The following is a 25,491-nucleotide window of genomic DNA, read 5'->3' as shown; positions in this document are numbered from 1 at the left end:
ACAAATGCACATTCTTGTGCATGTGGCTTCTGAGTTGAATGAATACTTGGATAGGGAGTTCAGCTTTTCTGCACCAATGCTATGCATGTACCAGCAGTACACACAAAGGTTCTCTCTGTGCAATCTGGTTTTTTGCATTTTTAAAGGGTACATAAAACATGTACAGAGCCTACATATGTATGTACAGGTTATGAATATATAGACTCTGTGTAAAACAGACAATGAGTACATTGAGACCAATGTGCAGGGACAGTGGGTGTCAAAGAATTTAACTTTAATAGGTCTTCTATTTTAAAAGACCATTCTATTTTATGTTCCTAATTTTCTTTGCTTTAGAGAAAAGCTCATTCTCTCTCTATATATTATTTGTTCGGAGCTGCTAACTTCTTGGTTGCCAAGGAGAGTCAGCAGAATAGCAGTGCAGGGTTCTAACCTCCAGCACTCAAATGGATCAAGTAAAAGGAAACTCTGCATCTCTCTTCATGTAAAATGCACCGTGTTCCAATTTCCGATGGAGAAAACAAGCTCATGCTGTCTAATTGATTGCAGTAATATTAGGTCTAGTCTAGATCAGCACTTAATTTTTGTGATTATTTCATCCGATAAAGTATTTTGTGCCACTATGCAGATTGCTGGTTCTTGACTTCTCCTTCTCTTCCTTGCTTTTTCAGGGAAGGTTGTAGGGGCAAAGAAGCACCATTCTATTTCACAGTTTTTGAGGTCCAGGGTCAGATAGGTGGGGCCCCATTGCTGCGAGGCAGAGAGATGTGGGGTGGAAAGGGCTTGAGTGGCCTGGATGCAACAGCTCTGATTCCAAGCACGGCAAAACAAAAAGCTGTCTGGGCGATGACTCTGCATGCTCCACTCCTTGCATCCCACTGCCCCAAAACACTTATGTACCTCCTTCCCTCCTCCTGCTCCTGCCATGGAGGGGAAGGAGGGGGGAAGCAGCCCCAGAGCGATGGCAGTGGCCGATGGCATTGTGGGGCAGCTCTGACTACAGAAGAATATTATTGGGGGGTGCAACACACCTGAGCCCCCTAGAGTTGGTATCTATGAAATCTGCCCCTGATTGTATTCAACACTGCGGGGGAAGCCCCCCAATATTTTATTGAGGAAGGGGGGTGAAGGGACCTGAGCCCATTAGAATTGGCACCTATGGTTCAAGAAAGGTTTAACCACATGGCTTTTCTGGAAAACTGCAAGTTTTAGAGATGCTGTTTCTGGAAAGCTGCAAGTTCTAGAGATCTGTGGCTGACAGCTTAGGGAGGCGGGACAGTAGTTATGTTATCCACAATAACACCAAGCCACCACATACAAAGTTATTGTACCAAAGATGTATAGCCTGGTCCAAGCCATGTTTGTATGGTAATAAGTCCCATTGATTTTAATCAGATTTACTTCCTAGTGAGTATGCCTAGAATTGCAGCCTTAGGTAGGAAGAAGACGTACTAAATAACACCAAACATATTGGTAATGATTGGGCTATGTAACTACATAGTCCCCAAGGGAGAAGTAATAGGAGGAAAAGAAAATCATATGCAGAACATGTGCTATTTGAGGTCAGACACCAATTACATTAAAAATGCTTGCTGACTGTACAGCAGAAAAGAAAAGGAAAAATATTCAGTAGGCTGAATTCCAATTTTATGTTTGTGTTGACCCATGCCCTTTATTGAGATTCCAGCAGTGACCATTATTTATCCTAAACACAACACAAAATATACGTGTGTGTGTGTGTGAGAGAGAGAGAGAGAGAGAAAGACATTGCTTAAGCAGAAGCATAGCCAGAAAGCATCATTAAGCTCTAAAATTATATTTTATATAGCACACTGTAAATAGAAATATTAAAGATTTATGAAATAAATTTAGTGGTGCTTTGACACTGTGTAGATCTGGGAAATAAATAAGCAGGATTCACAATCAATGTTTGGTTCTGTACCTCGTAACTCACTGCTTATACTTGCTTCCTATAAGGCAGCGTGACTCCCATGGAGCTCCAGCCATTGATTGCAAAGTCACCTGGCTCAGCATGACGGATGATTCTTGATAACCTATCTATCTAAAGTAGAATGGATGTTACTTATACAGATACAAAATTGTCCCTGCTCCTTATCGTTAACCACACATGCCTTATGCTGTTTGCTGCAGATTATACTGTTGGCCTGTGCATTAGTTACAGGAGGATACATTTATAATGCCCTACCAACTGCATAATGCAAAGTTACTGGCGTGCCTGTCTTCTTTGAATGGTTAAAACATAAATTAATGTTATTCAAATTGATCTCACATAGTCCCAAATCCCAACGTTTGTGTTTGTGGAAAGAGTCAGGCAAACAAATATAAATACACAACCCTCTCTACAACTGTTTGCTTCCAAACTGGCCATTTTCTCTGAAATGTATCACCATTTTGTTTGCTCAATTTTAATGGAGAATCCTGATGACAATATTGCTAAAACATTGCATTTTTGTATTTTCTGAATTGTCTGCTTGTCTGGATAGCTCAGTTGGTTAGAGCGTGGTGCTGATAATGCCACCATTGCAGGTTTGATTCCCATATGGGACAACTGCATATTCCTGCATTGCAGGGGGTTGGACTAGATGACCATTAGAGTCCCTTCGAACTCTACAATTCTATGATTCTAATTGTGATGCTAAGCTGTCCAGTGTGGGCTGACATGGTGGTCTTGCTGCACCTGGCAGGAAGAGTGGTTTCCCACCAACAACTTGGTCCTAGCTTGGCCAAATGTTTGTTTTTAACCCCCAACCTTGTTTTGCATGCAAGCTGAACTGCACAAATCTATTTTTGTTCAATAAAGTGCATATTTCTAGTAAAAACCAGTAATTTATTGCTTGTTGGGATTACTTCACCAAATGCAAAATTAAAGTGTGTCTTGCTTGAGATAATGTGTTAATAAGGGTCCGATCTGGGCTACTTAGTTGGAGCCCACTTGGGTAAAGCGTGAGCAGCAGTGGCTACATAAACTAGGGTAAGAATGAAAAGAGGAAAACAGACAGCGTTTGCCAGGGAACAGAATCTAGATTGCTGTTGATAGATTCCTTGCCCAGCTGGAATCAGCCTAGGGATGGAGGACTGGGATCTGAGCCTTCTCAGTCACAGAAGAGTTATGTGGATTCACCCTGCACCAACTGTGCTTCCTTCACATGTGTTTTGTTGTTATTCAGTGAAACGTTTGCCTTTGCTGTGGGGATGGGTATTGTGGGATGCTGAACCATGTCAGTATCCAAAATGGTTTTCAGTTATATAGTTTTGTCTGGAAAAGACCCTGATGTTGGGAAAGATGGAGGGCACAAGGAGAAGGGGACGACAGAGGACAAGATGGTTGGACAGTGTTCTCGAAGCTACGAACATGAGTTTGACCAAACTGCGGGAGGCAGTGGAAGACAGGAGTGCCTGGCGTGCTATGGTCCATGGGGTCACGAAGAGTCGGACACGACTAAACGACTAAACAACAACAACAAAGTTTTGCCTGCATCCTTTTGGAAACATTTGTCATCTGTCACATGCATCATTTGCCTCCTCGTTTTCTTCTCCTTTGCTAAGTTGTTGAATTGAAAAAGCTGGTTCAAATGTGACACATCCTTCTCTTGAGGTGAGTTCACACTTGCATTTTTCAGAAGTGAATGACTGCAGCACAAAATGATGACTTCCATGTATGAAACAGCTGTTGCATATCAAAATACCACACACAGAATCTGCTACTGTAAAAATGTGTGCCTGTGTAGCATACATTTAAGCTCTAATTTTTGCATCTCATTGCCACTCAACTCCCACCTTATAGTCTTCTCCTTTACATACAAGCCAACTAAAATTTTATGTCATGAATCAAATGAAGTGGATTTAAGTCCATTAAAAGTTATGCCATGATAAACTGGTTAGTCTTTAAGATGACGCAACACTGTTTGTGATTTTCATCCAGAGAATGGTAGTGTATGACATCACCATGCAGACAACGACAGCAGTATGCACTGCTGTGTGTCATTTGGCTATGTGTCATCAAGTAGTGTGATACTGACAGAAGAACATGCATATTCAAAACAGTATATGGACATTTTCTCTGAAGTTTTTCATGGGACACAATTTTAAGTGATGGCTCTTTCAAATAGTCCACACTGAGGGGACTGTGCCTCTCAGGGAATGTTTGAATTGGTCCTGATGATTATGGTTTTATGGTTAGGTAATAAATTCCATAAATCATAAATTTACTTGAAGACAGGAGCACCTGCCTTTGAAAACTGACTTCTTCAAATATAGAAAACATGATTCAGATAGACAAGCTTCTGTGAGATCTCCAGACTCATGAGAAATTGATCTTTTCTCAGATGATGCATAGAGATCCGTGTCCAAATCCTTTCAGTAATGTGTCATTAGTCAATTGATTTGATGTTGCTTCAGATGAAGCATTTGTTAAGGATACATCCTGAATTGTTCGCATACCCAGGTGCATGATGCCTGCAGCCTGGTGAGAGGCCAACCATAGAAATAAGACACAGGGTTAAAATAAGCAACAACTTTTAATGATTACAGATGTAAGTAGGTTTTGGCCAAGATATTGGGTATGTATCCGGTATCAAGTAGCCTGCCTGCTGGTTGATTAGTAGGGTGGGCGGGGTTGCCCCCTGACATACACCAGGTGATACAATTCTGCCAGGGCTGCCATTGGGAAGGGTCCTATGGCTCATTGAGTGTGGACTCCTGGACAGAGACACTGCTCCTTGACCCCTTTAACAGGATACCTGATCAGCTAATGATCCAAACTAATGCCTTATCTACCAAAAGTTGTGGCATTTGCTATGAGGTAGGTGAAAACCTGCAGACAAGACAATTCCCACAAGAGAGATGGGAAATTATTTGTTTCTAATTTGCAATATATTGTGACTATACTAGTTAAGGCAGGGATGCGGGTGGCGCTGTGGTGTAAACCACTGAGCTTTGGGCTTGCCGATTGGAAGGTTGGCAGTTCAAATCCCTGCAATGAGGTGAGCTCCTGTTGTTCGATCCCAGCTCCTGCCAACCTTGGGACGACGCTTGTGTGGGCAACGCCCTACGTCCCCACAGGCGACATGCCACCATGCAAGATCCTCCCTCTGCCACTGGTATAGCTGCCAAGTCCGGGTCGTAAAGATCCGGGATCGGCAGCGCGCGCATGACCGGAAGTTGCGTGATGCAACTTCCGGTGGCGCTTCGCCCTTCTATGGGCATCAGAAAATGGTGGCGCCAGCGCCAGAAGTCGCTTCCGCGCATGACCGGAAACACGTAAAAGCGACTTCCGGCGCCGGCGCCACCATTTTCTGATGCCCATAGAAGGGCGAAGCGCCACCGGAAGTCGCGTCACGCAACTTCCGGTCATGCGCGGAAGCGACTTCCGGCGCCGGCATCACCATTTTCTGGTGCCCATAGAAGGGCAAAGCGGCACCAGAAAAATGGCCGCCGGGAAGAAGCGAATTTAAGGGAGAATGCCGGGATTTATCGCCAAACGGGATACCGCCGGGAAACAGTAAGAAAAAAGGGGTTTTCCCGGCGGATACGGGATACTTGGCAGCTATGAATCTCTTTTGCAGGTCTTCTGTTTATGTACAGGACTCTCTCACTCTCTCTCTCTCTCTCTCTCTCTCTCTCTCTCTCTCTCTCTCTGGTACCCTGAAAATACAGTACATAGGCAGTTCAGAAAGAGAAACAGGATAATTCCATCATCATTGTTTTAGTTCAGTAAATGATAGCTTGAGTTAGGATTAGGTGAGGGGACTGGGGTAGAATCTAATAGGTGCCTCTATTTGCAGCAGCTTAAATGCAGCAGCGGGATGTGGTTTGCCATGTTTAAACTTATTCCTTGCAGAGAGCTCTGGGGGCTGCCAGGTATCCTGACATCTGGCTGGTTGACAGAGCATCAGATACTTATTTTACTCATTATAATGCACATCAATCTCTGACTTTTTTCTTCTGGGTTTCTGGGGTTTTTCCTGTTGTTATTCTGTCTCTCACAGCTACAATAAACCTACCATTAAAATTATGAACTGGTCATTTCTTCGTCAGAGGGCAAATGGGCAAATTGAGCAGGGGATCAAATACTTTTCCCCTCACTGTAGGTCAGGTGAAAGTCTGGAGATAGGTATTGCTTAGGCTTCTTGCTTATGCCAGTGAGATTTTCGACAAAGGAAGAAAGCTGTGAAAGTGTAACGAGAAGAAACAAACATGGATGAGACTGATAAAATAATAATCGCCTCACAGTGCATGCTTTCATTCAGATTTTGTTCCTTAAAATAATTTTTTTTCTGGAAAGAAAAGCTATACTTTCACTTTTGTTGGGAACAGTGGGAGACTGTTTTGTTTATTTATAGTCTCAGTCCAAAGCAAAATGGACTGAAAATGCAGGTGGAAGTGTACAATTATCATTAGCTTTGAAATAGATCAGTTATTATTTCTATTGATACAAAGAAAGCAACAAAATCTATTCCTTTTGAGTGTTTCATGTAATAGCTTTTCATGCCTCATTTATGACATACTTTAGCATTAAGGCAGTGAAAGATTGAAGTATATAGTGCTGGGGTGACACATGATTTATTATTAATGACTACTCTTACTTCTAATGAAAGAGTTTTCTCCTCCAAAAGAGCACATGATTAGTAGATGCAATATCTTACTCTCTCTGACTTTGAAATAACATTAAGAGCAATACAATCACTTTATAGTGCAGGTAGGCAAGCAATGATCAAAGGCTCTGTCTGTCCCACAATATCGCTCAATTCCAGGGATACTGCCATGGTAATGCATTGATAGACCCTTTGAATGAATGATTAAGTTGCTTTAAGGGACTGCTATGACAAAGGCTCTGTAGAAAAGGCTTTTAGAATTATTGGCTTGTAGCAAAAGGAATGGCACCCCACCTTTGGTGGGGGCAAGTTTGCCCCATACCCCTCTCATTGGAAGAGACTTGAATTGATCTCACCTGAAGGGATGGGCTATATGGGAACCATAGCTGCCAAGTTTTCCCTTTTCTCATGAGGAAGCCTATTCAGCATAAGGGGAAATCCCTTAAAAAAGGGATAACTTGGCAGCTATGATGGGAACCACTTGTGCAGGAGTGCTGTCTCAGAGGAAGCCATTCAACCCTGCTATGTCACTTCCTCTCCTTCCTTTCACTTTGCAGCATTGGTAAGAGTGGTTCACGTTCTCTCTCCATGCTGTGGAGGCTAGCTCCTTAAGTACCCTGAGGAGCAGCTGGCTGGCTGATGGTGCAGAGTAGGAGTGAGCACGAGTGTCTCACTTTGAATAGGACTTTCTCCTGAGAAATCTCTATGTGGGACAAGAAGCTACAGGTAGAAATGGATATGGAACAACTGATTGGTTCAAAATTGGGAAAGGAGTACGACAAGGCTGTATATTGTCTCCCTGCTTATTTAACTTATATACAGAATTCATCATTCTGTATATACCGTGTTTCTCATATTATAAGACATGTCTTATATTAATTTTTTCCATAAAACAACACAGCATGGCTTATTTTCAAGGGATGTCTTATTTTTTAATTAAGTACCGGTACCGGTATCTGTACAGACCACAGACCTGCTCCCACCGGGTCTTCGCGCGCGGCAGGCAAAGGCTGCAGCCGGGTCCTGGGGCTGCACGCGCGGAAGGCAGAAGCTGCAGCCGGGTCCTGGGGCTGCGCGCGCGGAAGGCAGAGGCTGCAGCCGGGTCCTGGGGCTGCGCGCGCGGCAGGCAGAGGCTGAAGCCGGGTCCTGGGGCTGCGCGCGCGGCAGGCAGAGGCTGCAGCCGGGTCCTGGGGCTGCGCGCGCGGCAGGCAGAGGCTGAAGCCAGGTCCTGGGGCTGCGTGCGCGGCAGGCAGAGGCTGCAGCCGGGTCCCGGGTGTCCGCACGCAAAGGCTGCAGCCAGGTCCGGGGGCTGCGCGTTGAGGCTACAGCCAGGTCCTGGGTGTCCGCGCGTGGTGCGCAAAAGCTACAGCCGGGTTCTGGGGCTGCACGCGCTGCGCGCTGAGGCTGCAGCTAGGTATCGGGGGTTAACGCGGCAGCAGCAACCCTTCTTTGCCACAGACCTTCTTCCACCACCCGGTACGGCTTATTTTCGAGGTATGCCTTATATTTTTCCACCTCAGGAAAATCCTGCCATGCCTTATTTTGTAGGGATGCCTTAAAATATGAGAAACACGGTAGATGGCTGGATGAATCCCAGAAGAAATATCAACAACCTCAGGTATGCAGATGACACAACCTTGAGGAGGAATTAAAGAACCTTTTAATGAGGGTGAAAGAGGAGAGCACAAAATATGAAGCTCAACATCAAAAAAACTAAGATCATGGCCATTGGTCCCATCACCTCCTGGCAAATAGAAGGGGAAGAAATGGAGGCAGTGAGAGATTTTACTTTCTTGGGCTCCATGATCACTGCAGATGGTGACAGGAGTCACGAAATTAAAAGACGCCTGCTTCTTGGGAGAAAAGCAATGACAAACCTAGACAGCATCTTAAAAAGCAGAGACATCACCTTGCCGACAAAGGTTCGTATAGTTAAAGCTATGGTTTTCCCAGTAGTGATGTATGGAAGTGAGAGCTGGACCATAAAGGCTGATTGCCGAAGAATTGATGCTTTTGAACTATGGTGCTGGAGGAGACTCTTGAGAGTCCCATGGACTGCAAGAAGATCAAACCTATCCATTCTGAAGGAAATCAGCCCTGAGTGCTCACTGGAAGGACAGATCCTGAAGCTGAGGCTCCAATACTTTGATCACCTCATGAGAAGAGAAGACTCCCTGGAAAAGACCCTGATGTTGGGAAAGATTGAGGGCACTAGGAGAAGGGGACGACAGAGGACAAGATGGTTGGACAGTGTTCTTGAAGCTACAAACATGAGTTTGACCAAACTGCGGGAGGCAGTGGAAGACAGGAGTGTCTGGCGTGCTCTGGTCCATGGGGTCACGAAGAGTCGGACACGACTAAATGACTAAACAACAACAACATGCTTCCTGCCTTCAGTAGGAGTACAGCAGGTGCCCTTTCAGTCATCAGTTTGGTCATCAGTATTGCTTATGGCATTTGGGGATTGCACAGATGAGAGATCCACTAGCTGACCATGTAGGACTGGACATCAGGCTTTTTATGTGCAAACATCAGTCTAAGCCCCATGAATGGCCAAGCAGGCCCACCATATGTCCATGTAGGCCTCACTATCAGAACATCTCCCCTTGCCCCTGTCCATACCCTCCAAGATTTCTCCAATGAAAATCGGGACGACCCATTCCATAATGATAATTTTACTGTTTATACCCCACACATCTTATTGCGTTGCCTCAGCCACTCTGGGCAGCTTCCAACATATATACAAACATAATAAAACATTAAACATTAAAAAACCTTCCCTATACAAGATTGCCTTCAGGCAGCTCAGGAGTCGAATAACTACAAACCTTCAACATTTCGACAATGGAAATAGGGAAAACATTTAGACCAAAACTTTAAAATAATTTAGACCAAATTTTAATGTGTTTAGGGAATGACCAGGGTTCCAACTGCACTGGCAGACCCTCAATCTTCCCCTTTTTCCAGGGACAGTCCTGGATTTACAGAAGCTGTCCTAGTTTCTGATTGATCCCAGAATGTCCCACGTTTCCTTAGGATGTCCCTATGTTGGAGGGCATGCATTCGTGCTGGATATTTCTCTCAAGAGTCACCTGCTGTGGGCTATGTGGTGTTCCTTGTATCAAAAAGCAGCTGCTGTCCACTATTGTCTACTAGAAGTTTGACCGTCTTTCAGCTGGAGACCTTTCGGTATTAATCAAGATGTAATGCATCAGCAAGGTAATGTAGTGTTAATTAATGCTCACTTGTAGATGATTATCATTACATATGTAATATCAAAATTAGTGGCACTTGGAAATATTCATCATTATGAATACATTAGACCTTTGAGATAAAAGGACTTAGTTATAATGAAGTCAGTGTTGCAGGTCATTTCCCACTACTCAGTAGAATCTATGTTGTAGTTAACCATTTAAAGAAACCCCTTAAAAAGTAATTTATGTGCAAAATTGAGGTTAGTAGACTGGTAAGGTCTGTGTCATGTGGAATTTTCACAGGTGCATTTGCTGTACCTTCAGTTTATTTGATAATTCTCAGTGTTCCAGTGGAAAACACTGAAATACACTAATTCCTTTGATATTCATTAAAATAACATTAATCTTGATGAACTCTGCTGGTGTTAATGTTGATTTATTCTGAAACCTTCTAATTAAAATAAATCAGATTCTATAATTAGTTAGAGGGGGAAATAGACACTGACCTAGTTACTCTCTGCTACACTATATAGTGAGTTTAAACTTGGAAATATTTTGTGGGAGGAATTTAATAACAAGAAATGGTTTTAAGGATTGATCTGTAGAGGATAGGAGATTTTATGCACCTCTTTGGCTGGAAGTACTCAACAAAAAATCATTTCAACAATATACTTAGAAAGATGCAGCAGTGTTTTGTAGCAAATACATTTGTTTTGCAGCAAATAAACTATTTTCCTAATGATTTGAGCCTAATGATTTGGGTTGACATAAGAAATTAGTAAATGTATTGGCTCCAGAGAGACTGGAGTTTGTGATTGCTACAACATATACACTGTAATTCCCAGGGACTGAGAAATGTATATCCAGTTTTCATATTTCTCATGCTCCAGAGGGGGCCCTCAGGAGCTAGGGTCTCAGTCTCAGGAGGCATAAGCCTTTTACCAAAATATTCATCAACAATGACAGGGTTGCAAGTGCAGTGCATTCCAGAGAAACCAAGATCAAGCATGGAGAATCAGTCCAGGTCCAAAATGTGATCCAGAAGCAGGGTCAGGCAACAGTCCAAGGTCAACATCACAGGGAGTTCTGGCAAGGTACAACACAACAAGGGAAACAAGAATCAGGATCAAGGAGTCAGAGACTTGTATTCTTTCCAGCAAATAGAAGGCTCAAGAGGGAGACCTTATGTTCTCTGGTTCCCTAGATCATACTCTAACTGTAGCTGCTAGTAGTGAAGGAGTTTCAGGGATTGCTTTCTGGGCCAGTAGATGTTGTTGCTCTTTGGCCCAGACTTGGACCTTTTGACATCAGCGTTCTTGAGAAAGTTGGGGAGGGATGTTCTCCTACACCTCCTCTGACAGCTCCAATGGTTCTTTAGTGGGTCTCAACTTGGAGGGCCTCTCAAGAGGATCCTCAGCATTGGTTCCAGGGGACCCTGCCTGCCCCTCAGTGTCCTTGACATGTGAGGTGTTGGGTCCATGTCTCATATTAGGTCAGGGTTAGGTATTTTATTAAAATATTTACACACTGCTCTTCATAATTTACAATAGCCATATGTAAAAGCATACAATAAAAACCATATTAAATGTGAAAATCAGAAACCAGCTATTATGTAAAGATGTTTTCTTAATTGTCTGCAGTTTTAAAAAGACATATGAGGTACATATGGCAATAGATGAATAAAAAATAAATTAAGATAATTTGGAGTATGCAGGAAAGGATGAAAATAAATGAACCACAGATAGAGGGAGAAGGGAGTCAAATTTTGAAATGTTAGAATTATGTTTGAATAAGTGTTGCAATACATATAAATGAAAATTATAAAAAAATAAGAAAAAGAACAACCAAACAAGGCCCAAGGGCAGCCCCACATAGAGTGCAGTGCAGTAATCCAGCCTCAAGATTAACATCACATGAATCACAGTGGTTAGTCCAGGAATGGCCATAACTGGCAAACCAGACAAAGCTGCTAAAAGGCACTTGTAGCCACAGAGGATGCTTGGGCCTGTAGTGACAAAGTACCCCCAAACTGTGCACTTGCTTCTTCAGAGTGAGTGCAACCCCATCCAGAACAGGTTCATTGCCTATTTTCATAGGGCTGAGCTCAATGTTCTTAATTGGGTATTTTCATTGTGCCTTAAAGTTTGCTTTCTTCATACCTGTTCTTCTCAGCAGCTGCTTGCTATAAAAACTGCATCATTATTGTCATTTTCATTTCCTTCCTGTTCTTTAATTGGTAGGGAGTGGGATGCCATCAAATCTCAGATCGTGTACCACCTGCTGTCCCAGCCACCCATTCAAACTGAAGGCAATCAGATTAGTCCTCTGAATTGGCTTTGTGGCAATTTTACATCACAAGGCAGATTTTCACTAAGGACAGGAAACATTTCTCTCCGTCTCAGTTGGCATTGGAAAAAGAGGACAATGTGGCTATGGATAGCTACAGTGCTCCATTAGTGGGTTTTCACCAGCAGCAAGGTTGGATAGGTGAACGCTCTTCTTCTGTTCACAGGGCCCTCTCAAGAATCACCAAAATAAGTGCTCATTATTTAACTGAAAATAGATCTGCAAAGGGGGTATGTGTGGTGTGTTTTAGGTCAAAGCTAGTTGGAACAAAAGTAGGAACAAAAACAACCATATACATTTACCTTCATTGTTAGACGGTGACTACTGTTCTTTCACTGCACTGTCTGCCCTCTTTTCCATACTGTAGATGCCTAGAAAAATCCATGAACGTAACCATTGTTTGCACAAGTCATTCATTGTAGGGGATTGGTGGATGTATCCTGTTAGATACTTGCTGTAAAACGAACTCTGAGTTGCTAAAAAGAATTATCCATGACTGAACCCTTTCAGGAAAAAAACAGGTATCTCCTCTCTGTGACATGTGGTTTAAGATTAAAGAGAGACCCTGTGGATGGCTAGTGTTAGAACATCTTAGTGCCAGGAAATATAGTCAAAAAAGTGAGCTTTTCCATGGTCACAGTCCAACACAGAGCTTAGCATGTTTCAGCTCATCACTTTTATTGATTTTAAGTCCCTTAACTATGGACTGAATGTATGTCCTGCAAGTATTCCTACAGATGCTTGCACCCTACAGATGCAAAATATTTATTTGGAGCTGCAAATTCTCAATTGCAAGTTCTGGCAATATGAATCTGCTCCCAACATGTGACAGTGCCAAATTTAGGGTGGTTTTTCTGCACAGGGAGCCAAGCTGAGGGGCTGCAAAATTGCAAAGATCCATTTGGGCGTGACAAATTTTGGCCTAGCACAAGGTGCCATATTATGAAAGATTACCAAAGTCCATTCTGTATGTATGAACTTTAATAACAAATATCTCTTTTTAGCACTACTCTCTGCTACCTGATTCCAATGAAATAAAAAATTCTCACTGTGGTCTTTTTCAAATGACTTGAATTGAGTAGAAATCTGTTTGAGCAAAATGCAGATGAAATATGGCATATATTACTCAAAGAAGCTTTTTGAGTGGGAAGAGGAGCATGGAAAGTTAACTAGACATGCCCATTGATTAATGAAGAAATAATGAGTGTGTTGCAGATACTCTAGTTCCTTGTTGAATAAATGTGTTCACTTACTACTTTTGATTGAAGCCCAGTAAAAACATTTCATTATTAAGACTGATTATTTCAAATAATCCCATACTTTCATGCATAGATGTAAAACATTTGTGGGAGCTCTGGAAGACCGCAGTTCATACTTTATTCCTGGGTTCTTAAAGAGATGAAACCAGTGGGGTCTCTGTTCACAATCTCTTTCCTTCACTTCTTGGGCCTATCTATGTGATATATTAAATGCATGTTTACTTTTAAAAAGAAGAATTGGGGAAGGGAATCAGTATTTGGGCTGTATTGTTCGTAGAGGAGAGTCAAAGTGGAGGAGAGATAATGCTGCCAGGTTTATGCAGACAATTAGGAAAATCATTTTTTTTAATAGCTGATGATCTGTAACTTTAGATCTCTGTGTGGTCACACACACCCCACACACATTTGTTGAAAACTGCTTTGATATTAGTTTTATGAAATGCCCATGTTGGCATAAAAATAGCTCAAAAATGGCCAATAAAAAAAAAGAGCTCAACAAGTTTTCTGTCCAGATTTTCACTGTTTGAAATATGACACCTCTACCCAGGAGGGATGCGGGTGGCGCTGTGGGTTAAACCACAGAGCCTAGGGCTTGCCGATCAGAAAGTCGGCGGTTCAAATCCCTGCGACGGGGTGAGCTCCTGTTGCTCGGCCCCAGCTCCTGCCAACCTAGCAGTTCGAAAGCTTGTCAAAGTGCAAGTAGATAAATAGACCACACGTAGTGGTGGACCTTGGGGCCTCAAATTTCAGCGGCACCCTGTGCGACACCAAATTTCTGTGCCCCCTGCGTCTCTCCTTCCATTGTACATTATAGTTGTGGCGCCCTCGAGGCTCTGAATCCAGTGCAACTGAACCGGTTGTGCTGCCCTAAATCCGCCTTTGCCACAGCCCACCATACCCACAGGTGGCGCTGTGGGTTAAACCACAGAGCCTAGGGCTTGCCAATCAGAAGGTCAGCAGTTCGAATCCCCGCAATGGGGTGAGCTCCCATTGCTTGGTCCCAGCTCCTGCCAACCTAGCAGTTCGAAAGCACCTCAAAGTACAAGTAGATAAATAGGTACCGCTCCGGTGGGAAGGTAAACGGCATTTCCATGCGCTGCTCTGGTTTGCCAGAAACGGCTTTGTCATGCTGGCCATATCACCCAGAAGCTGTACACCGGTTCCCTCGGCCAATAGAGCGAGATGAGGTCACAACTGGACCTAATGGTCAGGGGTCCCTTTACCTTTACCCAGGAGGGAAGCTGCATTTGAAGGGATGGGTTTTAACTGGACATCAGTACAAGGGTTACATCCTTGGACATGTTTCAGTCCAAGTTTGAATCCTCCTGAGGCTGCTTTGGGTTAAAACATTGTTGAGGTGGGTAAGTGCAGGGCTGATTGGGAAATCTAAACTTCTCTGTTAAGAAGACTAGCGCTTCATCTCTTGGCCTAATGTGTGGATTAGATCACTGAATTATCCACTGACTTTTGCAATTTGAAAATATCCCATTGTAGTTCTTGGCTAAAACAAAATTATCGAAATGCATATTCTGAGAGAGTACATGTTCAAAATTCTCCAGAAATTTGTCTAACTCTCTTTCATAGCCATTCCCCATGTAGTGGGAAGTTGGCCATATATTTCATGAAGAGAAGCATTAAAAGTCCTTGTTTTTTTTAAATCCCTTTTTGCTTATGTGTGCATGTTTCTTTTCTTGCCCCCCCTAATAATAATGTAAACTCTTGAGGGAAAGAAGTGTTCTTCCCAAGTGTCAAGCCATTCATTAAGACTTGAGGCCAAGGATTTTTCTTTCTAATGACTTTTCTGCTGTTGATACAAGAAGTACTGAAAAGAAGGGGTTTGTGTGCATGATTTCTGCTTCAACTTTTGTGCCTCTGGTGTTTTGTAGTGATGATGGAAGACTTTTAGTGTTTTTCCTATGCTGAGAAAAGAGTTGCAACATTGCATCTCATCAAAAAGTAGATGTCCACGTCCCTTTCCCCCATGTTATTTTTTAAAAGTTAAATGAAATGCAAAAAAATCGCTTATGTTTTGCACCTTCTTTACATGCTTTTAATATGCAAGGCCTCTTTTATTTGAACAAATTACTTATTTAGAAGTCACGAAATTAAAAGACGCCTGCTTCTCGGGAGAAAAGCAGTGACAAACCTACACAGCATCTTAAAAAGCAGAGACATCACCTTGCCGACAAAGGTCCATATAGTTAAAGCTATGGTTTTCCCAGTAGTGATGTATGGAAGTGAGAGCTGGACCATAAAGAAGGCTGATCACCGAAGAATTGATGCTTTTGAATTATGGTGCTGGAGGAGACTCTTGAGAGTCCCATGGACGGCAAGAAGATCAAACCTATCCATTCTGAAGGAAATCAGCCCTGAGTGCTCCCTGGAAGGACAGATCGTGAAGCTGAGGCTCCAATACTTTGGCCACCTCATGAGAAGAGAAGACTCCCTGGAAAAAACCCTGATGTTGGGAAAGATTGAGGGCACTAGGAGAAGGGGACGACAGAGGACGAGATGGTTGGACAGTGTTCTCGAAGCTATGAACATGAGTTTGACCAAACTGCGGGAGGCAGTGGAAGACAGGAGTGCCTGGCGTGCTATGGTCCATGGGGTCATGAAGAGTCGGACACGACTAAACGACTAAACAACAACTTATTTAGAAGTGTTTTTCCTTAAGCAACTTACTTGTTTACCTTTTCGTGCATTCTGAACAAGTGTTGCACATTCTCTTGATGGCTGTTGTGAGCACCTCAGCACACAGCACCACTCGCTGTAGCATCACCTCTCAATCTTGGCTGTATGCAAGATCACTGTGGCATCTTCGCACCTTCATCGCTTAGAGATGCAGAGGACCCAATGGCACTTTGTGAGCCTCCACAATTCTCATTCTAGTGAGTGTGAAGATTTGCTAAGAAGAACATGAAATAAGCAGTTTATACAACATATAGCTTGCATGCAGGACATTGTTACCTTGGGTGGTAGTACAAGCCAGTTGTCCAAGACTCAGTTAATGTTAACAGCTCAAAGGAAAACATGTTATTTCATTATTTTCTCTCTCTTGCACAGCAGCAGCTGAAGAAAAAACCACATTAAATGAAAAGAATATATTTTTTCATAAAGTGCCATTCTTTCTAAGGAAGAATCCAGTTTCCCTGTAGCCCAGTGTTGTAGTGAACTTGAATTCAGCTCCTAACCATGTAATTAGTGGCAGGGACATATGAACCGGAATATTTAAAAGATTCGCACCAGTGTCTCCTGTGAAATACATTTAAAGATTTCCCCCCCCACTTCTAGTGCATTTTCATAATTGATGCTGGTTTTATTATTGCCTTATTGATTGATTGATTGATTGATTGATTGATTGTAAGCTGCCTTGGATGTGTTTTATACAGAAAAGTGGAATATAAATTAATAAACTAAGCTAAAACCAAAGACTGACAGTATTCCAGCTTCTACTAGCATTTATCCCAGCTAATGTAGCTCTTGTTCCACAAGGATACAGTCAAACATTGAGTAGATTTTACCTGTCTTTACTTAGAAAAACATTAGCATATCCTTCAGGTTTATGTGACCAGACCACTGTTAATATCTAGAAAAGCTGACTTTGGTACTTTATTTCAATCAGGTTTGCTAAGGCTACCAGAATCTTTCAGGAGTTAATGCTGAGCTCTGGAACCCAAAGTCTCCCACATAATGCAGAAGCTGGGAATGCTTACTCTGTACCTATAGAGGAAATAGTCTATTGGCATGCTCAGGCTGTCTTCTACCCCAGCCTGGGTGGAATCTAGACACATATTAAAAAATGTAGTGAATATGCTTTTTTAAAAAAAGTTTTGAAAAATATATATTGAATTTTCCATAGCTCACCATCGTCATCTAGTGTCACATTCGTATAATGCTCTTAACAACACACTTAAAGCGTTTTATTTGCAGCTGTGTAGCTGAGTCCCTGCATATTTTTGGAAATATGATTGGGGTTCTTCTGCACCTTCGGTGTGATCTTGTGATTCAGTGTAAGAACTCTGAAGAGCTGCTGCTTGTCATTGTAGAGCTGTAGATAAAACTGAGCTAGATATAGACCAGTGTTCTGACACAGGGTAATACAGCTTTCTGTGTGCATCTTTTAAAACTAAGGACATAGGGCTGGATTCAGCTAAGTAGGCGCAGTATCAGGAAACAGCACAGTGGGTTCCACCAGTGCAATGTGACTTCTCTTCCTGCTCCATGCCCTCTCGTAAGCTCTTGAGGGTCGGGAGAGCACCCAGAACAGCATGTGGGGAGGCAGAGAGAGGAAATCATTCCACCAGGCAAGCTGAAATACTTGTGGTGACTGAACCATTGGAAGAGGACAACATTGAATTCTTCCCTTAATTGAGAGCTACACACCCTGATGGCTGGGACAAATGGATTTATTTATTGTCTTCTAGTAATTATTTAATATCTGAAGAATATCTGAAGAAGTGTGCATGCAAACAAAAGCTTATACCAGAACAAACTTAGTTGGTCTATAAGGTGCTACTGGACAATTTATTTTTATTTCGACTGCGTCAGACCAACATGGCTACCTACCTGAATATTTAATTACTGCAAGCCATGTACACTGGGATCCAGAGCACAAACACATCTGCATTTATCCTGGGGTTCCCCATGCTTTCTCTGCTATTTTTGGAAGAAGGAACCTGAAAGGATCCATTGTGCAGAAGGCCCTTCTAATCTTGGCTCATTGCTTATGAACTATCAACAGTGATCACATTAGAATGAACAGCATGCAGGTGGGTGTAGTATCTACAGCTATCAGTCGTCCTTCCAGAAGAGAAGAGGCTGATGGTTTTTAACGTTTTCATTAATTTTAACAGCTACTGAAAATTTCCATTAATAAACTGAGTTCCCAATTATTTGATTATTGCACACTGCATGATAAAATGAAAGCAGCACCCTAGTAATAACGCAACTAGATATTTGAAGGTAATTACTGGGCTCAAATATGAAATGTGTCCAGCATTATGGAAGCCAGCTGAAGCATCTACATAGCTTAGTCCCAGCAAGCAAATGACACCCACCCACCAGCTTTATATTGTGGCCTGTCAGGTGCTTGATCATCCATTGTATCCCAAGCAGATTGATGCTAACAGCAAGAGGGGCAGCAAAAATTATGTATTCAGTATATGCTTATTCTGCTGCCATGGTACAAACAGGTAATAATTCTTTCTTCAAGAATAGGAGAGGGTAAGTTTCTCATTTAGCTAACAGGAAATAGAAGGCTTATTTGTGGAAAGAGAAAATGGGCACTCCTGTTTTCGCCTCAGTAAAGCTGGATGAATACCTCACATAATTGCTCTACAAACCAACCCCTTTTCATGTCCTCATATGGTTTGGTGCTCTTGAGAGGCAAGAGGCTTTCCAAAAGCCACCTAAGCTCTTTTCAGATGTTATACCGGTAGTTGGGCCAAGTTAACATATTGCAGGGTGGGGCACACCAGTATAGAGGCAAATTCCTCTCCAAACTCTTTGGAACATGTGTGGAAAGCATTATGTCTATGCATAGGGATCTCTACATGTTTTAATCATCACATCTAGGAATGTGGAGGAGCTTTCTATTACAGTTCTGTCTCTTCCCCCATCATATTGTGCACCCATTCAGCCCTAACAAACATCTGAAGTGTAAGTGTGAAGCCATATGAAGTTTATAAGTTGTTTGAGGTTCAGCATGGTAGCTACCAGTAATATTAAACATGGAGGCCTTTCCTTATGTGAAGTGCATAGATACACATAGGTGCAGCAGTTTTAACCGTGCCAGCATACCCCCCCTCATAGTCATAGAAAGGCATCTACACAGTTCTGTTTTTAGTAGCTAGTGACCATGCTGCTGTAATAACATATGAAGTGGTCTTCATGAGCCAACAGTGAGGAAAGAACGTAATATTATATTGGTTTGTTACTGAACTTGTACCGTATTTTCTCTTACCAGACTCACAATTCTGGAGATTTCCTCTAAACTTCCATCACAATCAGATAAATTAATTCCATACTTAAACGACATACTTAAAGTAGTCAAGGTCCAGAAATGTTTTTTTCTCATGCAGTACATGTGAATACAGTTTTCCCCCACCTCTTTTTACTACCCACTGCAAGTAGCTAAATCCATTTTCAAACCTCATGGCTCTGGCCCAGATTATTAAATGAAGATCAGAAATCCAAGAATCATTATGCCAATATAATAAAGAAACCAGAAACTGAAAAGCTTATGAAAGTTAGGATGAATTTTAAAAATGACAAATAAAATATTTTGAATAGCAAATAATTTATGCAAAATATGTTACAAAATCTAGGATGCTAAATAAATAATACAGTGTACTCTTTTTTGACATTTTGTATTCCCATATATCTTTTTTAACAATATTCTGAAGGTAATTAATTTTTTAATTATAATAGTTGTAGTTGCTTTATACAAATGGTGGATTTCATAGTTTTTAATTTTCTTTCATGAAGTTACTGTAAAATATTTGGGAGAAGTATTGAGAAAAATAGATTTGTGGTTAAATAATTTCTCTTTATTTATATATAAAAAGAAGATATTTGTTACTACTGTATGAAACGTTTTGCCCTAACATTTTGGAAAACCCAGGTAATCCTGAATACTTATCGCTAGTCAGAACCCCAGAGGATGAATCTTTTAACTTATGTAACCTTCCATATTTTTAAAGTAATTGTACAGTAACCTCTGTTGCTATAGTCCAGTAGTGTTAGCATTTTTGAAGCTAAATTATGAAGATTTCCTCCTCAAAGGAGGAAATTGGGTGGCAATCAGTAGGTTCAGTATGAACAACTAGAATCCATTTATTTAGATTTTAGACACCTTAAATATTCAAATATTATTTAGAGGTCTTTCTCTATAATTGGTTCTGTGATACAATACTTTTTGGTCAATATCTTTCCTTATTAAGTTACCTGTAATTATAGAGAAGAGGGAGATAATCTCATTATGGTTTGGGGGGGGCTTTCTTTTTGTCTGACTTATTTTTGTCACCTTTAACTGAATATGGAGGTAAAGTAGCTGTAACCTGTAGGCAATCATGAGTACAGATCCAAACTGGGAGCTGGTTCCTGCATTAGCTTAAAGGAGGACCCAACTGCAACTGCCTCCTATCACACTTGTTAGGCAATGAGATAGTGCAGGTTCTGCTTGTAAAGGGCACATCCATATGTAGTTCCAATTCATATTATCTTCCCCACTTGGCCACAGCTGTGTGTGTGTCCGATGGTGTCAATCAAATCTAAATTCAAATGAGCCTGTGCATGGAACATTCAGGTTATATGCATGTTGCCGAGTACATACAAAGGTGCAAATATGCATGTGGGAAGGGTAGGAGGCTAGGTAATGTGTGAACCTGCCCTTAGAATCCATTTCTGTGACTGTGCCAAATAAGGATCTGTGCCCATGACAATTGTTTGGAGGATTAATTTACTACCTCTTCATTCAGTCAGAGATAACCCCTAAAAAGGCAACATGACTGAACCCCATCCTAAAAAGGATATGTGTGACTTGTCTCTACATTTTATTCCACAGTTGTAATTTGTTATGTCCAAATGGCATTCCCAAAACCAACATTCAGGCCTCTTTAGACAACTTTTTACATGCATTGTACTATCATCCCAAAGCATATTTTTAATTGTAAAACCAGGGAATTGGCTTATTGGCTAATTTTCAGGACAAAACAGCTGTAAAAGCATACTGCTGGTGCTTGTACTGATTGAATACTTGAAGAATTAAAATACATCTAATTGTCATGGCTACCTAGTTGCTTTATCTGAATTACTTAGAAACTAACTAAAACTGCATCCTGGTCAGCCATTAACTGAATGTAACTTTGTTGCTGTGGTTACTTCCTTTGTCTTCAATGCTCTTACATATTCTCTGTGGTGTGTTTTTCTGTTTTTTGATGCAGTACTACATGAAGGAATAGGACAATGAGTCATTCATTCACAGATGCATTGATAAAATATCCCTCTTTATCATTACATTTCATTGCTTTACAAACCAGGCTGCAATACAAGGCAACAGTTAATTCTGAGAACTGTTTTAAAAAAACTTTGATTCTTTTTTTAATAGGAAAAAAACATTGTCTCTGTAATCTTGTACAATCCACCCCTCCATTTTGTTAATGGATTATTTTTGGAACAAATAGATAGAATTTCCTGCACAGTCAGTTGTGCAGATTTTGCACAGCACAGAATTTCAGAGTGAAGGTTTTTTTTTTTCTGGGCACAAAAGCAGTAACAAAACAGTTTCTACAAAACTGAGAAACTCTGAATATAACACAAGATAAAACTTTTGTTAATTTAAAATTTTAGAAACTGAAATTTGCAAAGTAAAATGTAATTAAATCATGGTCCTGTACATACCAGTACATCTCAGTATATTGAAACTTTACAATATGAAAAAATACATTAGATCTGTACAGTTTTTTTTTACAGGTAGGTAGGATGAGTTTTGAAAAAAGATTTATTTTAAGGATTGTACTGTTTTTAAAGTCAAAAAATACTGCACAACTTAGCTAATTATAAATTGTAGACATCAAACAATCTGTATCTGAATGTGTAAATTTCAACAAAACAGGAATTTTGGAATCCATTACTGAAGAAATCTTCATTTCATCCTTCATGTGAAAAAAAATATGGTGGCAACCCTTGGCTGTATTTCAGGCCATTGAATGTATCACTGATTTCGTGCTACCGTTGTGATTGTGCTCAGATCCAAATCGGTCTCTAAGTGTGTTTCCATTGTTTCTTCCTGTGCATTAGATTCATAGGGCTTATGAGCAAGAAGTTCATGGTGTACACCACAGTAACTTATTGTAGGCTGGTCATATGCAAGAAATGTTGACACGTTCATAGATAAAGGTATCTAGAGGTGGAAATAAATATGAAAAGTAGTTAGTAAAGAGACAGTTGAGCACTAAACTAGATGTAGCAGGTACAGAAGGGATGGGAGAGATTTGATTGGAATTGTGATGCTGGGGAGAAGGTTTATTGTTTTCTGTTTCCCCTCCACATTTTCAAATAAAAGAACTCTTAACTAGGAAAAAAAAACCAAGCCATCTCTCTCCTTCCCATCTATTTTTAATTTCATTATAGATTTGATACTCCGTTGTAGACTACTTGGTCTCTAAATCTATTATCCCACAAATATCCCACAATGGTAAAATGTGGACATTTCTTTCATAAATGTAGTCATCTCCTACAAAGACTAATGGTAGTTTAGCCAGACTTAATTTATTTCAGCTAATGATATTTCATCATCATTAATCTGTAATAGATTGTTTGAATACATCAATTACACAAATGTTTCACCACTCCATGAACCACTTAATACAATTTTCAAATTAATACATTTTTCCATTGTTACAGTCAGAAATACTTTTTTCTTTTATTCCTACATACATTATTTTATTCCATCCCCCCCCCAATGTTTTTTCCCTGGACTGTTTTCATAATAGTAATCATCCCCTCCACTCCAATTGCTGTTTGCCTGATGGGACAAATCATTAGGAAAATTAGATAGGGGATAGGGTTAACTTCGCTTTCCAAATTCCATGGTCCTCATTGCATCACCCCCCCCCCCCGCTTGGTGGCTGCTATTAATCTTTATCAGAAAAGAACAACAGCAGGAGTCTGATCACAGCTCTCCTGTCACATCTCAATTCATAGTTACCATTCTATTTAATAAAGACTTCTAGAGCCCATGCGCCACTCAAAGTGGCTTATAGCAATTAAAAAACTTTTTATATATTATATTAGCATGGTTGTTTGTGAAAAGGAGTAAGTGAAAGTGATGATGAATACCTATAGAGTGCTACAGTGTAAGAATGCCTATAATGAGGAAGCTTGGCCTTAAACAAATACACAATGCATAATGTGTCTTTTAGCTACCCTGTCCAAAAGAAGAAGAAGAGTTTGGATTTGATATCCTGCTTTATCACTACCCGAAGGAGTCTCAAAGCAACTAACATTTTCTTTTCCCTTCCTCCCCCACAACAAACACTCTGTGAGGTGAGTGGGGCTGAGAGACTTCAAAGAAGTGTGACTAGAAAAAGGTCACCCAGCAGCTACATGTGGAGGAGCAGAGACATGAACCCGGTTCACCAGATTACGAGACTACCGCTCTTAACCACTACACCACGCTGGCTCTCAGCTCAGCTAAGAGGAAAGTCTTTATTATTATTATTAATGTGAGATGTATCAGACTTGAGGCCTTGAATTAGGAACTGTTAAAAAGCATAGAATTGTAACTCTGGAATTCTTCTAACAAATGCTGGTGGGGTATAGTAATGGCTATGCTACTCCAGCATTTGATAGAATAATTCCAGTGGAAATCTCATTTAACTTAGGAGGAGAGTGAATATGCTTAAGGTTATGCTGTGAGCTAGACAGTTTTTGGCTCAAATCTTACCTCATCGCTAGAAGGCCTTGGGCAAGCCTCAATTCTCTCAGCCTCAGCACTCCCTCTCCAGCAGCAAAACAATTGAATTACTGACTTACCTCACATTTTTGGGGGGAGGCTTGTGAAAATAATGTATGTGAAGCAGTTTGAACACTACAGAAAAGCTATATAAATGCTAAGTATCGCCAAGCCCAGTGCCCAATCCAAGCATCTCTTCTCCCCCTTCCCCCAACTCAGATCAGCATCTTTAAGCAGAGCATAAGAAGAAATCAGGTGAACTATCCCAAATGACTCAAGTTGCACACACCAAGGAAATCAGAAAGTAGAAAACCCTCCAGAGTTACTCAGCTAGTTTGATCCTAAGCAAGATCCTTAGGTAAGATTTGAGCCAAAAGCTAAACCCACCTACTGAGTCTTCTCAAAGAAAAATTTGCTGAAAAACAAGTCCAGCCATTCAACAAGCAAATGAAGAGTACGTCACTTAGTGACAATATAGAATGGTCTCCTTTGGCTATAAAGGAAGAGTCGGAGACCTCTAGCTACTAATTAGTTGAGAAACTCTTGTCTCACTATCCACCCACACATTATGAAATACTTTCATTTGACATATGATATATGTAAGCTTTTTGTGGCAGCAAATAATGACATTTTATGAGACCAAGCTGTGTTGCTTTGAAATGGCAAGCAAAGGAATTGAGATTTTTTTTTTTGAAAAATAAAATACTGTATAAATCAGAGAATGCCAAAAAGTCATGATACTTCATTATGTGAGAACAAAGAAGCTCACTGATTCTAAAAAAGAGCTGAATAAATGTATGAAATGTGATTTTAGGTCTAATGCTAGAGATATGGGCGACCCATTAGGGTAAGGGAAGTTCCTAGCAGCTCACCTTCATAGATGTTGAAAGGACCAAAGGCCAATATCTAGTGCCATTCTGTGAATATGTTCCAACAAGCAGGAACCAGTCATAGAATAGTGACTGTGCCTACAACACAAGTAGCTATCAATAAGAACATAAGAGCCCTGCGGGATTAGACAAGAGGGTCACCTAGTCCAGTATCATGTTCCCACACTGGCCAAGTAGATGCATATGGAAACAAGCAGGATATGAGAGCAATAGTTCCTTCATGCTTGGGTGCGCCAGCAGGTGGTATTCAGAGGATACTACCTCTGTTACTAGAACTAATATATAGCCACTGTAACTAATAACCATTGATTAGACAAATTCAATGAGGAAAAGTATCACCCCTCCCCCTTTTAAAGCCATCAATATATATTGTGGTAGCAAATTGCATGGCTTAAGTATGTGCTATGTGAAGAAGCACTTCCTTTTGTCTGTCCTGAATCTCCAATTCACCTTCATTGTATGGCCCTGGGTTCTCCCATTATGAGAGAAGGAGAAAAACTACCCCCTTCCACTTTCTCAACATCATACAAATGATTCAAGAAAGTCAATGAGCTATAGTCTTCAAGTGGCTCCCATACAAATAAAGTACCTCTGCCTTCAACAGCTCTTCTTAACACGAATCTTCATAATAAGTGTTGCATCATTTCCCAGGACATGGTGGGAAGGCATATCAGACAGCAACCTTGCTAAATCTAAGGAGATCAAAGTCAACTCAGTGCCTGGATGGTGGGG

General features: G+C 41.1%; 2 protein-coding genes across 2 annotated transcripts in view; one reads left to right on the top strand and one right to left on the bottom strand.

Annotated features, from left to right (window-relative positions):
* Positions 1-25,491, top strand: part of CTNNA3 (catenin alpha 3) — a 544,761-nt gene that overhangs the window by 119,269 nt on the left and 400,001 nt on the right. The window lies entirely within an intron of this gene.
* LRRTM3 (leucine rich repeat transmembrane neuronal 3) overlaps positions 19,663-25,491 on the bottom strand; it is a 94,022-nt gene continuing 88,193 nt past the window's right edge. Inside the window, 1 exon segment of the mRNA XM_035137678.3 lies at positions 19,663-22,315. Coding sequence (XP_034993569.3) covers positions 22,127-22,315 — 189 coding nt within the window. The 3' untranslated portion in view covers positions 19,663-22,126.

This window comes from Zootoca vivipara, chromosome 5, assembly GCF_965207765.1.
Source record: "Zootoca vivipara chromosome 5, rZooViv2.hap1.1, whole genome shotgun sequence".
In the NCBI taxonomy this organism is placed as follows: domain Eukaryota; kingdom Metazoa; phylum Chordata; class Lepidosauria; order Squamata; family Lacertidae; genus Zootoca; species Zootoca vivipara.
Note: the sequence above shows the minus strand (reverse complement) of the source record. Positions and strands in the feature narration are given on the sequence as shown.